The sequence below is a fragment of the Danio rerio genome, chromosome 8, assembly GCF_049306965.1.
Source record: "Danio rerio strain Tuebingen ecotype United States chromosome 8, GRCz12tu, whole genome shotgun sequence".
Classification (NCBI taxonomy): domain Eukaryota; kingdom Metazoa; phylum Chordata; class Actinopteri; order Cypriniformes; family Danionidae; genus Danio; species Danio rerio.
Window position 1 is genome coordinate 25,566,849 of NC_133183.1, and position 16,411 is coordinate 25,583,259.

Here is a 16,411-nt window from a genome sequence, read left to right on the forward strand (position 1 = left end):
GTTTATAAATGTAACTTCAGAAAACTGCAATTTGTTACACGAACTACAACATATTGCATTAATGCTTTATTATGGCAGCAAAGCAGAGTTCACAACATAGTGCTTTAATCAGCAACAAATTCAATCTATATAAATCTAACAAAGCAAGTATTCTGATGATAGTATACTTCTACAGACGGGCATGTTAAAGGGCGAGTTCACCAAAAACGATCATCACAGTTGAACACAAAACAAGATAACATTTGAACTAAAAACACAGTAACCATTAAATATGCAGTAGGCGATTGTCTTCAGAAACACAACACTGTTGTCCTGGTCTCTTCACATTCCAATAGTTATGAATATATTAAAATAGTCTAAACGTAGTTATATGTATTTTTTATAATCTGGGTAAGGCATAAGACTAAAAAATGTTCATTCAAATTAACTTTGTAATTCCCATAAATCTGATAATAGCCCAAACTGTCTAAACGAATGTTGATTTGCACACAACAGCGCAGCTGTTCATGCAGTCAGGGCGAGATGAAGAACACATTGGGGCCTAGGGCTATACCAGATACAAGGTGATTTGTATTTGATTATTGCATATTTTTTCTATTTTATTAAAACAGGCCTGCAAGTAGCCAATACAAAGTAATGACAGTGTCGTAGCGCACGGGCCAGCAGGGGGCTAGCATTTTTATTAGATTTATTTTTTTTGCATCGGATATATTGTCTGATGAAAGTTCTTTTAGTATAATTCCGCCTATCCCAGCTTCTGTTACTACATGTACAAGTCAATCATTGATGAAAACTATTTCAATTCAGAGTTTTGTTCTACGACGAGCTTGGTTAGCCTACCTTTGACTGGACGGTTTTCGCAGTAGTGGCGAAATAAGGGACTGTCCTGGGAAAATTGGCACATCTGATCATCCTTATGGGTGACTAAAACAGGGCAATTCAATATTCAGATTGGGTTACAGTCACTCTGTGCCCCGGTTTAGCACCTGCGTCGATGTTTTAGATCAGCAGCGAACCGAAAGGAATACTTATCGAAGAGAGAAAGCATAACTCAAAGAGGCGTTTCCCACGTCATAACGTAAATGAATTCATCAGCCAATCACGGGCCCACTTCTCCCGTGGGCCCTGCGGCTTCAGCTCCACCTAGCCCTTATGTTAATCCAGCCAGTGTTTCCACTTTAGCAATTTTGTTGCTAGATTTAGCAACAAAATTGCTAGCAACTTTTTTTCAAAGTGCACCTAGTTACAAATTAAGCAATGTTTAACATTAATTTGGCTACTTAAGCAATTTTTAAAAAGTGACTCAACAGAGCAGTGGCTGCAGGCTTCACTCAGTAGAGTAAATCGCTAGCACAGATTGTTTTTTATAACTGTTAATTTACTGAGATTTGTTAACATGTATAATTGTTGGTAATTTAGGTAGCAAAACATTCCAATAGTGCAATAACTGTTGTCACTTTTCCAAATGAGTTAATTTTCAAAAGTTAAAAGAGTAAGTACACAAGCTGTAACTGTTTAACTGAATGTAACTGTTCATTATCAGTGTTATACTTGAAAATAGAAACATTCTTATAAAAAGTGTTTGTATTACTTTTACAAATAGTCAACTCTATTTTCACAAAACATTCATTATATTGTATACTACATAAAGATGTAGTTTTGAGTTGCGATTACACAATGATGTCATCACGCAAAGTAAAATGTTAACAAGAACCTATTTATTGTGCTTGGATGTAATGTTTTAATATAATATAATACACAGCGCCTCATAGAGTGGAAACATGACGGGCTAACGCTTGTCAGGTACTACATAATGATGTTACTGATATGCAGATCAGTTTATGACGTCATATTGCAACATTTAGCTACTTTTCGGGCATGCTTTAGCTATTTTCATTAGAAATAGTTGGCAACACTGAATCCAACCCTGCATGCAGATCTGCCTTTGGCTGTTCACCTGCACACAAGAAAGAGAGCGGTACAAACAAATGCTGAATCAATATTGGAGTTACTTTTGCACGCTGGAGGAAGGATGACACCATGGCTGAAGTATTTCTTTTAGACAGGTAATGTAATGTTTTAAAACTCTTTTAGTCAAGCGAAGCTGGTGTTGATTTTGTTGTTTTACAAATGGGATAAATGCACAGAAGTGTTTTTCAGCCACTGAAATCTTCCGGCAAAGGATTGATGTGTCTATTTTCAGTTTCATAAGGGACCTTTTACAGCATCGATAATGTAGATTAGCCTGCTTTACTGAGGTGAAGTTGGTTTTATATTCGCATTGGTTCATTTTTGAACAATGACAACCTGTGACGCACTCCCTATATTGTTCAGCATGCTACTCTGAATGTCCGGTCTGAAAAAGTATGTACGTATGGCTTAGAAATAAGTGTAATTCCTGCAGTCTGCTGGTCAACCTCTAAGTAGTCGCTTTAGGACAAAGCGCGTGAGAGAGTGAGAGCAACAATCTTTGCATGTAGAGGTCTGCATTCCTGCGGCTGTACCACAGAAGCCACGGGACCAGACTAGATTTCTTGTGACGCGGAAACTTAGAAACTTCGGTCAATAACTCTTGTTTAATTTGAACGAGAGCGGGCGATCTAAGAATATAGAATTCCCAGAGAAAGAGAAAGTGAGCGCGAGAGAGAGAGAGCGAGCACATCCACCGGGCTCTTGTGTGTTGCTTATAATAGGCTGTCTGGACTCTGTAGCATCCAGCTTATTTAATCGCTCTACATTTAACATTCTTCCTTGTCCCAATTATACCTGCTATGCGTGTTGAAAATAATCCAGATTTGATATATGAAACACAATCTGTAATTGGCAAATATATTGAGTGGATATGTTTGTGTATCTGACCTTGAAAGAGTCCACCAGAAACAAACCTCAAGGCACTCAAGTCTCATCACAAATGGGCAAACAAAACTGACATTTAGCCAACAATACTTGGACAGCCCACACTTTTATCTGTTATCTCTCTTTTGGTAGTGCCCAATTGTAACATGAGATTTTGGGAACCAGATCTAAGTTTAGTGGGAACATTCTGGTCGGGTAGAAAACGGGGCGGGAAAGGGTGGGCAGAGGGTGAACAAAGGCTGAACATACAGCGGGAGCGGTCAGGTATGGAATAAAACCTAGTGGGAGTGGGACTAAAGATTCAGTCCTGCGCATATCTCTACTTGCCTGCATGAACTATAGCACATTATGACAAGTTTTGCTAGCTACACAATTACAAACATGCTAGATGTAGAACAGTTTTTCTATTCGGATTGTAGTATTACCATAGTAAAGTACTATAAAGTATTCTAACTGGCGAATGACATGATCTAGTGGGTCTCTCTCATCTGTAATGTGTGCGCTTGTAAATTTAGGTGGCGTGGCCTTGGACGGCAGGGAAGGGATTATGTTTTCGAAGATAATATGCTAACAGATGGCATTTAGGCTGATCACCTACTGCACCTTTAACTTCCGTGGTATTTGTTTTCCTACAATGAATGCGTTTTCAACTTTCTTCAAAATATTATCTTTCTTGTGCATCAGAAGAAAAACTCTAAAACACATTTTGGAACCACTTGAAGAAGAGTAAATAGTGAATAAATTGTCATCTTTGGTGAACTATCCCTTTAAGGTTCTTCCTCCTGCAGAAGAGTTTACCATCTACACCAACTGGTCCTCTTATCCTCACCATCTTCTGTGCTTAGTCATCCTGAAAAACTTAACAAATTTTAAGATTAGAAATTATAATTATAGTTAAATAAATCTATTTAATTTTAATATAAATTATAATTATAGTTAAGATTATAATATTAATAATAATAATTTCCTTCAATTAGCTAAAACACATGTGCTTTCAGAATTATATTACAACCTTGTCTTAGCACTGAGGCACATTTTTGCATGGTCTTGTTTCGGTTTCATCCTTCACTTTCTCACAATTAATGACAGGCTTCCCATAGAAAAGACTGTAGTCATCGGATCTATGGCAGATCAGAAACACCAAATAAAACGTAAATACATCATGAAACACTTGGCAACCAACAGTACGCATGTAGTGGGAGTAAAGATGTTTTTCCTCTCTTACTGGTATTCAGAAATGTCAGGAACACACTTTCTGCTTCTGGTTTGTTTGGAGTCTTGCCCACAGTCAGGTTTGCAGTAACTCCACTCGCTCCACTCGGACAAGATAGCTTCCACTGAACACAGACAGAAAGTGTTATCAATTTGGAAGTGGAGTTTACGATCTTAAACTAGGAACAATCATCTTCTAATACCATCATTCAGCGATTTGAATAATTAGCTTGAAATGCAATAATATTCAATTTATGAAATATTGCACATTCTGATGCTCTGTCCTAATTCTGTACTACAGTATGCAAACATCATTACATCAAAAGAGTAATATGTTAATAGTGTTTAATTAACAAAAGGGATTGTACCTTAATGATTTTCAGTGGACACATGCAATACATTTGAATATTTGGGCCATTCTTCAACTACAGGCACTTTTAGCCTTGTGAAGTTGAGTAAAAAAAATCGTTCAAAATTAGCGTAACAGCCTCATTAGTTAAAACATTTTGTCAAGGTTTAAGATCTGTAAAATGACAAACTTAAGAAGAGAAACATTTTTTCATCGTGAACTGAACTAATGTCAATTCCACCACATCTCATTATACAGCTTTGATTTCAAAATGAAGTCAAACATCGTCTAAGATCATTTTTGTATCTAGTTTAACCAATCTTTCCACAATATAAATATAATAATTATACATTTGTCAATTAAATAAATTAGTTGTATGCTGAATTTTACACCTGTCACTCTCTGAAATTTAATATTAGTTTGGTTAAGAGCTTATTAGAATGAAATAAACTGAATTTGTATATTAAATAAAAACATAAACTTACACATTGTGAATACACTTTTAATGTGTGATGAGAATTTTGTGTGTGGTGATGGAAATGACAGTGGTGGAAATGACATTTCAACAGTTTATTGTGAAAAAATGAAAAATAGCTTCACCGATTATCTTTGAATTGATCCTACATGTACACAACACTCTTATCTTACCTTAATTTTGTTTGGTTTTTAAAACATTTTTTAAGGTACAACATGTTTGGAAATGACGTAGAATAAATGTGTTTCCTTATCAAGCAATATTTACCTTGATTTTTCTTCAAGTGTTGTTGATAAAAATTTTAATTCCCTCCATCTTGAACATGTTCTTAGATGACACTGTTCATTTTCATAGACATAAACATTTTAGGCGACATTACAGTGTTGTGGTGGAAATGACACAGATACTGTGTGACAGCTATATTTTGTATAAAAATAATATTGATAATAGTCTCACATTAATAACTATAAAATATTTCACTGGAGCTAAGATACTTATAATTAAGACACATTAAAAGATACCAGATGAATAATATTTTAAAATGTTATTTTCATTGTTGAAGTTTAAAACTCTGGGTGAGCAACAAGGTGAAAACAGTGATTTTAACACCTAAAAGGAGTTTGAATAATATGAAAAATACATAATAGAAAGCTAGTAAATCTTTTTAAAGTACATTTTATTGTTAGTTTGATAAAGAAAGTGAAATTTGAACAAATTAAATATATTTTTGGATATTTGTTAAAAGGACATAAAAGTGCCTGTAGTTGAAGAATTACCCATTTATACAACCCATAAACAAATATTTTAAATCTTCTCTAAAAGGACAACTATTTTACCCCTTTTACAAGATGTAAGACAAGCCTTTGGTATCACCAGAATGTGTCTGTAAAGTTTCAGCTCAAAATACCTATCAGATCATTTATTATAGCCTCCACAATCTGCTTATTTTGCTGTCTGAGTACAGTGTAGCTGTTTTTATAGCCTGTGGCTGCTCTCCCTGCCCACCATTCATGTTTGCTTCTCATGCGTCACAGTGGATAAACAGCAGTCAGTAATAGAGACAGACACAGATGAAGCTGATATAGCCCATTAGTCAAAAATACCAAGTAAGTGTACTTCATGTATTTGTGGTGGAGTTTATTCAAGCCTTTCTGAAATGATGAGTCTCCCACAAATGCCGTTTACAGTACACACCTACAAACACACATTTTAGCGTTTACTGACACTATGCAGCCGTGGTGATTATAGCAGTTAAGATTTTGTGATTTTACTCTTTTATTACAAACATGCTCCGTTTTAAAAACATTTTAAACTTATAAAACTGTGAGAAAAATCATAGAGAGTTGGAACAAATATTTTAATCTGTTTCTTTGGACATGAGTATACATGTTATTATAGAAATATGGCGCCTGTCAATCAATTCAGTGGGCAGGGAAAACCACACTCCTACCTCACGTTGCTGGGGCCTCAAAATCACTGGGATTTGGGCCCTATTTTAACGTCAGGAAATAAAATATAATAAAAAAGAGACTTGTTGTGTTTATATTACTCCAATATTAGTGTGGACACACTATACCTACACACAGTTCTGTCCAAACAGCTTACTAAAGTTGATTTACATCAGAGGTGCCCTTTAAATCTTATATAATCATGTTTTTAATTAGTTATTTTTTGCTTGTTTCCACATTATTATTAATTGTATATATATATATATATATATATATATATATATATATATATATATATATATATATATATACAATTTTTAAATGGTTTGTACTGTTTGTTTTTTTTAAATGTATTAGACAAAATTTGTGATTTTAGTGATTGTGAAAATTAGTGCTTTTTCTTGGCACTTACTATCACACTTATCAATGTCAAAGCAGCTGCCATGTTCAACAATTTCTCCATCGCAGAGTTTTCCTTCGTGTTCTGTACCAACACAGTCCCGTAATTTCCTTCGGGTTCCCTCCCTGGTTCTGCATGTGATTTTTCTAGTGGAAGGCGATTTACAAATACTCCACTCACTCCATTCTGTCCACCTCCCATGTACTGGCAGACAAAAAGAGGGAGAAAATGGTTATGAATTATGAGTTATGAACGCATGAATGTATTTTCTAATACTCTAAGGTCAATTTATAACCAGCGCTTGAATTGACAAAAAGCATCCCCATTGTAAAACCACCGATTAACAAAAGTGAGTGTAATGTAAAACTTATCATGCAAATTATATATATTCAAATTTTCTATTTATGTTAATTTATGACTTACAAACAACGACGATTGACCGATCAGAACTCAGTATTGTCTTAAGGCACCTAGCACAATACAGTTCATTGGATCGTTTTATGCGGTTTTCAAAATGTCTAAGAGAGCAATTCAGACGCAACTTTCTGCTTCCCTAAAAAGAAGGGAACCGAAGGTCTAATGTTTAGTTGTTTAATATTATCTATGTATACTGTACCTGCCCTGCATAACTGTATTTCAGAACAGTTTATGCAGCTTGACGCGAGTGTAACTTAAGCTATATTCACTGTAAAACACAGTTAACAGGGCTTGCTAACATTTACTTTAGCGACACAATTTTCACCGGTAATATCAAAGTTACCGCAGATTTTAGGTCCCTGTTTCTAAAATGAAACTTTATTATTATCCCTAATATCAGAACGCAAATTATGTGATGCATCTTTCAGAATCACTGTTCTCCAAATATTGCACAGTTTTCTCGAAAATGCTTCCAAACAGCTCAGCTGCTGCACATTTCTATACCATGTTTTGTTTATGCTTCCCACATAGCAAAATATTTTTGGCCCATCTCTGGCCCACACAATTTGCCTTTGCTTGGCCCAAATGCCGCATTAAATTACGGTACATGACTGGACCAAGTCTGGCTTTGCAGAAGGCAAATATACTGATATTTCTGCAAAATAATTGCTGAAATTTAAAGTTGGTTTGTATTAAATCAAGAACACGTGTTCTTTGCTGCTATTGGTATTTTAACTAGTATTTAATGTTCAATTATTGTTGGGCGACTTACAGTAGGCTTGAGTTGGAGCTTGTGTTTTACACTTGCTTCTATATTACGTGTCTGTGTACTTTCAACTTTTAATATTTTGTTCTATTAAAAATATATATACTTTGTCACCCAATGTCATTTTGTGGTTCTTTTTTTAAAAAAATGGTTCTTATTTTAGGTTCTTCCCAGCAGGCACAAAACGTCAGCATAATATTATATTGACGTTGTACCCCAACGTCGTGGGATGTTGCATTTTGTTTGGAAATGAAAATCGGGTTGATGTCAGAACCCAACGTCAGGCCCATGTCCATGTCCAACATCAAACAGACGTTGCATTATAGTCACTTTCCAACACAACCTAAAATACAAAACATCAACGTCTAATGATGTTACAGCTTGACGTTGTGTAGATGTTACCACTATGACGTCTATCAGATGCTGGATTTTAGTTGCCATACCTGACAAATAAATGTCAGTATTTGACTTCAATATGACGTTGGTCTAAGATGTTGGCTTGACGTTAGATTTTGTTTACTTTCCAACACAATATAAAATCAACCAAATATTAACGTCATTTCACATCATTATTTGATGTCCAAAAAATATTGTCCTTAGACGCTGGCAACCTAAATCTAACCTAATATTAACATCTTATGATGTTGTGTGTCTGCTGGGTTGCACATTTATGTAAGCATTAAAAAGTATGGCTCGGATAAGACTTTGTTTGTACACTACTTACTTGGACACTTGGCTAAAGTCCTGCAAAGGCCAGATTTTTGCTCTATGCCATGACATGGTTTACCGCCATGTTTGGGGCTTGGAGAATCACATATCCGTGACTGCATCTGTCGGCCCACTCCACAAGTCACAGAGCAGGCTGAGGAACCTGACCAGGAGCCCCAGCTTCCATCGACTGTGGAGAAGATCCATAAAGCTTAGGTTTCTAAAATTCTCTTGTTATTTTGGGTGGCGTTGTATTAGAACACAAAGCATATTACTTGGGCAAAAAGGCAGTCCACTGCAAGGGCGGGTGTCTTTTTCGGAACCCTCGCAAAATCTGCCAGGTGGAGCGGTGGACGGTGAGGGATTGGTGCACGTCCTTGTACGAACTTCTTTTTGGGTGTTACGTCCTTCCTCGATACAAGTAACTGGGCAGCGACCCCAATTTCCCCAGGTGGACCACCCTCCGTGAGCTGGACATCAAACGAAAGCACGACTTTCATTTCCAGCATCTTCAAAAATAAAGAAACAAAGAAAACTTACACTTACTTGGACAGACTGTGTCAGCGGAACAAGGTTCAATTTCTTGCGGTTCGCCAGAACAGGAGCCTCCACATTTTGGAGCCGGGTTAGAACAGGCTCTTTGCCTCTTTTTTTGTCCATTTTCACACGTTACTGAACATGGCTGCCAGTTCCCCCACTTAGACCAGCCACCGTCCTCTGGACAAACATAAATGTTTAGAACCATGAGAAAGACCACAGAAACCAAATGTAAATCAATGAATGTTCTTCTTACCTGGGCAGCAGTCTTTTTTCACACATGGTTTGGTTTGAATAGTTCCTAAATCCTCAGGGTCTGAACAGTTACCATTTCCGTAACAAAACCGTCGCCTTTGAGTAACTCCCTCAGTACAACTGACTGAGCACTGGCTCCAGCTTGACCATTCACTCCATGCCGCATGCCTGCAAGTCAACATAGAAGACTTCACTAAAAGGTTTATCCTTCGTTTGATCTCATTTGTCTCAGTTCAATAATTTCAGTCACCTGAAGAGCTATATTTAAGTCTAATAAATGAAAGCTGTTAAGCCTTTTTTCTATTAGTGCTTACGTTAAATAATCTTCTAGCTCTTCTCAGTTTATAATGGCAGACTAAGGTTGTCTGAATTTTTGAAACTACAAAAAGTACAATCATCTATCATAAAAGTACAACTCAAGTGGTTTAAAAAGATAGTTCACCCAAATTGATTTACTCAATATTCACTTGTTTCATACCTGTTTGACTTTCTTTCATCAGTTGAACACAAAAGAAGATATTTTGAAGAAAACTGGAAACCTGTTACCATTGACTTCCATAGTATTTGTTTTCTTACAGTGGAAGTGAATGATTTCTGGTTTTCAGTTTTCTTAAATAAGAGCTTCTTTTGTTTTTACGGAAGAAAACTCAAAAAGGTTTAAAACCAGTAAATGGCAAGTAAATAAAAAAAATTGTGAACTATGCCTTTAATGAATGCTTTCTGAAGTGAAAAATATCCACTTAAATCAAACCATCACATACAATATGTACAGATGATCAAGACGTTCTGCTGCAGTTCAAACCCAGCTTCAGAATGAGGAAGAAAGCTTATTCAAGTGGCTTTGAACATGACATGGTTGTTGGTGCCAGACAGGCTGGTCTGAGTATTTCTGAAACTGCTGATCTTCTGGGATTTTCATGCAAAACCATCTCTAGGGTTTAAAGAAAATGGTCCGAAAAAGAGAAAATATCCAGTGAGCGGCAGTTGTGGGTGATTGGTTAAAGACTCTAATAAAAAGAAACGCAACAAAAATAGACCATTTTATTGTGGTCATGTCATCGGGTCAAGAACATTTCCTGCTTGTTATTAAACTATTTCATAACTGTAACAAGAAGCAATTCAATCATAACTTAATGTTAAAACAGCAATCATAACATTATATATAAATATTGGACTCTTTTTTTGATTCTCGGAAGCTGTAAAAATATGAATTGTAAAACAGGAAATACGTTGCGACCGTTTTGTTTACATTCCTCAAAATGGTCTATACTATCACCATTTGATTATTCCAATTCTGCAATGAAATGATGTAGCAACAGACTAGATTTTAAAAAGGTGGGCATATGTACATGCAAATATACTTCAAAACATGATTTACAAAACTGACAGAGTGCATTATACTTTATGATGCTTCATTCATACATTTATTCATTTTCTTTTTGTCTCATTTCGTTTATTAATCTGGGGTCACCACAGCAGAATGAACCACCAACTTATCCAGCATATGTGTTACACAGCAGATGCCCTTCCAGCTGCAACCCATCACTGGGAACACCCATACACTCTCATTCACACACATACACTACGGACAATTTAGCTTACCCAATTCACCTGTGCTGCATGTCTTTGGACTTGTGGGGGAAAACGGAGCATGTGGGGGAACTACACGCAGGGAGAACATGGAAACTCCACACAGAAACACCAACTGACCCAGCGGAGGCTCAAATCAGTGACCTTCTATGAGGCGACAGCACTACCTACTGCGCCACCGCGTCGTCATGATGACTTCAATATGTTTAATGTTAAAATCCATGCATGGACATTATATTTTCAAAATAGCACTCTTGCCTTAAAATCATACACTGGATGTATTTCATTTTAATAATCAACATAGACGCTCAATCACATATTGCGATAGGTTTTGAATTTCTTGTCACACATCAATGAAACTTACCCACAGCTCCTACAAACTCCGTCTGCTTCAGCGAAGCCATAGCTGGGGTTTATGCAACAAAAATCTTTTTCAATCTCACCCAACAGATCAGCACACTTCCCGGTGGATATGGAAAATGCTGAAAAGCACTGCACCATCTGTGAAGCTTCAGAAAGACACCAAATCACTGAACAGTTGTTTCATTGGTATTTATTGGTTTTTATATTTAAAAAAATAGTATTATTCAATTGTTTCAATGATCAATCAGTATTTTCTGATTTCCTGCATAAAGGAATATTATAATTTGGTACAAAATGTAAGTTATTATTTAATGTTTATGCATAACAAATCCAACCTGATTGCTGCACATAAATCCCAAGAAGCAAAATCCACAGCAAATTCAGATTCATGGCTGAATCTGTGTTATGATATCTTTGGTTCTGAATGTGTCTGTACACAAAATTCAGAAATACCTGTGAGTAAAACAGCGTAAATAATGCCTGGTTAAACAGCATAAAAACAACTCCAAACAAATGCTGTCGCGGGTTTTTAAGCAAGAGTTTTAATCATGCAAATAAATAAAGATTCAAACGTTAAGGTCATATATTATAAATATTTTGACCAATTTTTTTGCACCACTTACCTCGCTTGCTTCCCTTTTTTGTGGCCGTTCAATAGTACTGTGGTCTTTTTAACCCTGCCTTGAATGACTCTTAATAATCTTTTAAGCTGTTAATGAAAACAGGGATGGTTAATTGCGAAACTTTTAAACCAGCTTCCTTTACGATTTTGCAAAATCATCGGCATTTATCTGATGTTTTACGAGAAAACAATAGTTTCAGTTCCACCCCTGAAACAGTTCAACAGTTCAACAGTGTTGTGTGTGTGTGTGTGTGTGTGTGTGTGTGTGTGTGTGTGTGTGTCGAGTACAATCAAATCCCTTCTCTTCAAACTTTGTATAATAACCCAGCAGCTTGCATAAAACAATGTAGCAGATAAAAGCTGCATAATACCTGAAATCTATTAGAGATTTGAGAGCAAAATGTAGACTACTTACGCGGTCCGTGCATGGCTGTTTCTGGGCTGATGGTCCAGGCTAGGGGGCGTTTAGACAAAAAAAACAAAAAAAAAAACATCAGCACAAGGCATTCGTAGACCTACTTGCACACTTTGCGTATATAGTAAAATAGCAAACCATTACCAAAGATCATGAAAAACATTGATTTTAAAAATAAGTCATACTGTTTGACTGATATATATAAGCCTGAACCCGTTTTTTCACTCCAATAAAGATGTTTTAACTTTTTTTTTTACATGTAATGAACGTTTTGGGATAGCTAAAGTTTCACTGTTGTTACATTTTTAATACATTTGTTTGAATGTTTAGTTAAGAACTAAACATAAAAACGGGGTAAAGGAAATGTTTTCGAGCTGCATGTTGTGCAACAGGCTATTGTTTTGTGAATTGAGCAACACATGTTACACACTAAAATATCCACTTGCAGGACTATCTAAAAAAACATCCCACTGCCTATTTTAGACTCATTCTGTCAGTCCAAAGCAAACACCCATCCACTGAACATTACATATCATTAGAGCTAATCTGACAGACTTAAGGTGCACAACATCCTTGGCTCTATTAAACACTTAAAGCTTTAGTTCCTTTATTTAGTTCCTCAAAACATTCTCTGTCCGCATGGCAAATGTCCAACATCTTTATCTCGTCAGCATTTTATGTTATTTGTGCTAATAGACTGAAAACACTCATAAATGCAAAAATACTCCACTAGCGCCATCTACAGGAACACTTTGGACCTGCTACTAAGGTTGTCGATTAAAAGCTGTTTTAATGACTTGTTTGTTAAAGCATAACTTATGGACGGTAAACATTTAATCGTCTTTACTGACATTTACTGGTGTTTATAACAAGGAAGTTTCCAGTAGATAACAGCATTATTGAACTATTTTTTTATTCCAGTAATTAATAACATTTATGATTCATAGAGCGTCGTTATTAATATTCATCTTCTACTAAGTTAGTCGAGTCTGACCAGTGACCACATGCATTATGTAACTCAAAAATTACGCCATGCTTTTCTCCCTAGCTGTCAACCACACAGACCTAGAAAGGAAAACAGAATCAGAAGTAAGCCGCTCTACTCGAGCTGTCATTGGAGAAGAGCCGACCACGTGATTAGGTCATCCGTCAAACCGCGCTGTGGAAAATTGGTTGCGCTCACGCTAATAAATCGTTGATTTTCCACGCGCGTTTTATAAGTTCCTCATGCGGATTTAGTCAATGCTCTTAGTTAAAATACTGCGGCAATTTAATTAGATTTCTATAGTGAAAAGACTCACAAATGACTTTGGGCCAAGAAGTGACCCCTACTGGTAAGTTTTAATACCGCACAACGTGCTTTTCTAGTGCTTTTATTTCTGTCAACCCTGACAACCGAGTAATCAAAGTGAATGGAGTTACTAGACCAGATTGAGCAAAAGTTGGTGTGGAATAACAGCGCGATGATCTTTGCCTGATCCGTCTTCTTATTGGATCCTAAAGCGCAGGGGCGCAACTGCACATTTACTGAGGGGTATGCGAGTTCAAGTTTTGCGCCCCACCATATTAATTTCCTCATCGACATGTCGAAGTTCTGAACGCAACTGAAATAGTATGAAGTAGTAAAAGTATAATTACATTAAGCATGTTAAGTCACAAAGAATTACATTTCATCCCAACCCAAATTTCTTCTTAATTCCATTTTCCTCACCAAATGATTATAGCACCTTGACATGTCTTGTTTTTGTTTCTTTTTGTACATTTGTCAAAACAAAATGAAAGATATGGGAGTCGTAAAGGGCAAAAGAACTTAAAAATGCAAAAACTTCTCACATGCATATGCGAGAGGTGTAAGGTCTGTCTTCACATGAACAATTGACTGAAACTGCTATCACACCTTTTACAAAGTGAAATAAAAAAGACTGTACAATGTTTAGTTAAAAAAATAGAGACAAACTGCCTGAAATGTTTTATTTGATAAAAATGTTATAGGCAAACTTTTTGGGAACTAAATTGAACTAGTTTTGAGCAGAAAAAGTTACCAAAAGGCCTGATGTATCAATATGATACATAATTAATTTATAAAAAACATGTATAGGGTATAAAAATGGATCTGGATGGGATTAATAAATATGACAGTTGCAAAAAATTTGAATATTCTGACTATAGTTTTAACAGGGTTAAAAATCACTATAATTAGATATCTAAAATTTTTATAGGGGAATTTTTTAATCCATGTATTATTGTCTATTTCGCCTAAAATAAATTCAGTATAGAGTCCCACACGGAGTCTGCGTGCGCAGACATCTGCAGTTTTCTACAGATTTTTAGCCCATCATTGAATCTATTTGTGTAAATTTGTGTACATTTATATTTACTCAGTATTCAAATTCATTTCACTAATATTATTGTGATATAATAATATTAATATTAAAATGTTCATATGATTTATTTACAATACAGTTGGTAAAGTAGTATTTTCTGCCTGTAATTCTCAGCAGAAATAGCAAAAAATGTTTGCAGATTCTGTCTGGCCCTAATATTTAGGTTTTAAACATACATTTTGTGTGATCCCTCTTATTTTTTGCTAAATAATCAATTAATAATAGAATGTTTCACATTACTCATACCTTTTGAGCTCAACTGTAAGTATGATTTGACAGTTTATTTTGATAAAACTTTTACATGAACTTTACACTTGGATGCGTGACTGCATGTTGTTTTAAATGATTTTGAATTAAAATGTATGTGCCAACGAATGCAATTCATACCTACAAATCCTCTCGTTTTTGCCATATTAATTCTACCATATTTTACCATTCTATCCGCTGTCTTTCGTGTGTGTTTTTCCAGTATTTCTCCCGCATTTGTAATGTTTCTATGAAAAGTGAAAGTAGCAGCTGCACAGAGCCGATCTCAAATGTGATGCAAAACTGTTAAAGAGAACTAAGCTTTCACATTATTTTGATTGACAGCACGTTAAAATTAATGTAAAAACGGCCGCATTCACGTCCTTTCCAGTAAAGCTTTATGCGTCTTTTGCCGCCCTTATGCAGCCTCTGAATCAGTAGAACGGTGCTGAGTGACGGAGGCGCTCCATAGTGATAAAGACGGCTTTTATACACGCGATTTGAAGATGAATGAGAGCGGATACTTTAAGATTCAGGTGTGTAAATAGAAAAAATATACACAATAATATGTAAACATGTTTTATTTGAAACACAAGTAATATTATCTTAAATTAGCATAAACAAAACAAATGTTTTCATTGCATTCTTAAAGTCAGACTCGCACCTCTGTTATCAAACAAAACAGAGGATCAAACTAAATTCATTTGTTGCTCTTTAAACTATAGCAACTGTAATCAATATTTAAATGCAGTAAATAAAAATGTTCTCTTTTGAAGCTGACGGTCCATGAATTTACGACTGTCAAAAGCCTTTACCATAAAGTTAACTTTACACCAGCTCATCATGGCTTTAGCCCATAGAATTATAGTGTTTTTCGCATACTATACAGGATGCAAATATGCGATTTCGGACGCTGTTCAGGTGTGGCCGTGCGTCACTGTCCCCTGCCTGGACAAAACCACCTTGTCTGCATTTACGTTAAGTAAAAGCCCATGCAGTGACTGAGTGGCGATAATGAATAATTAATGATATGGCAGCCCGTCGCTCCCAAAAACATTACAAGTTGATTAAAAGTGTGGTAATATTAAGCTTAAGCTTACCAATTCCTTATTATCCAATTTGTCGTGGCAGTTTTTTTTAAGGCATTGTTTGTGTTCTTTTTGTTTTTCTATTTTGCGCTCCACGTCTCTTTACTCTTCTCTCCATTTTGAACATGTGACTGTAACCAAGCAACGGATCAATCAAATGGTCAATGAAGAGGAAGGGGTGGTATAATTTTTTTATTCAATAAAATACAATTGAATATTTATATAAAATGCAGGATAAACATTTTTAACCAAAAATATGTATTTATTTTGTTTAATATGT

The 16,411-nt window shown here is 35.7% G+C and overlaps 1 protein-coding gene across 5 annotated transcripts; it reads right to left on the reverse strand.

Moving 5' to 3' along the window:
- Nucleotides 1-51: 51 nt before the first annotated feature.
- cfp (complement factor properdin) lies at nt 52-16,266 on the reverse strand. 5 transcript variants are annotated; one of them, XM_073909532.1, is made up of 13 exons: nt 16,144-16,266; nt 12,414-12,452; nt 12,000-12,085; nt 11,712-11,806; nt 11,378-11,522; nt 9,425-9,591; nt 9,178-9,348; nt 8,907-9,101; nt 8,648-8,821; nt 6,753-6,944; nt 4,082-4,193; nt 3,869-3,977; nt 52-3,706 (listed from the first exon to the last, which is right to left on the reverse strand). In XM_073909532.1, exons 4-12 carry the CDS (start codon nt 11,764-11,766, stop codon nt 3,875-3,877), a joined length of 1,314 nt encoding a protein of 437 aa, XP_073765633.1. In that variant the 5' UTR covers nt 11,767-11,806; nt 12,000-12,085; nt 12,414-12,452; nt 16,144-16,266; the 3' UTR covers nt 52-3,706; nt 3,869-3,874. The 5 variants fall into 5 exon arrangements, with proteins under 5 accessions (XP_073765633.1, XP_005167098.1, XP_017212829.1 ...); XM_005167041.6 differs by having other exon boundaries at nt 52-3,714; XM_017357340.4 differs by having other exon boundaries at nt 11,712-11,829.
- Between the last annotated feature and the right edge of the window lie 145 nt (nt 16,267-16,411).

What these genes read in the sequence shown, in the direction of transcription:
- cfp (XM_073909532.1), bottom strand. Translation starts at nt 11,766, where the DNA reads ATGAATCTGAATTTGCTGTGGATTTTGCTTCTTGGGATTTATGTGCAG. An exon ending in GGAGTTTGTAGGAGCTGTGG is followed by an intron (nt 9,592 to 11,377) that starts GTAAGTTTCATT and finishes GTTGACTTGCAG; the next exon opens with GCATGCGGCATGGAGTGAAT. An exon ending in TGGACTGCCTTTTTGCCCAA is followed by an intron (nt 8,822 to 8,906) that starts GTAATATGCTTT and finishes TCTTCTCCACAG; the next exon opens with TCGATGGAAGCTGGGGCTCC.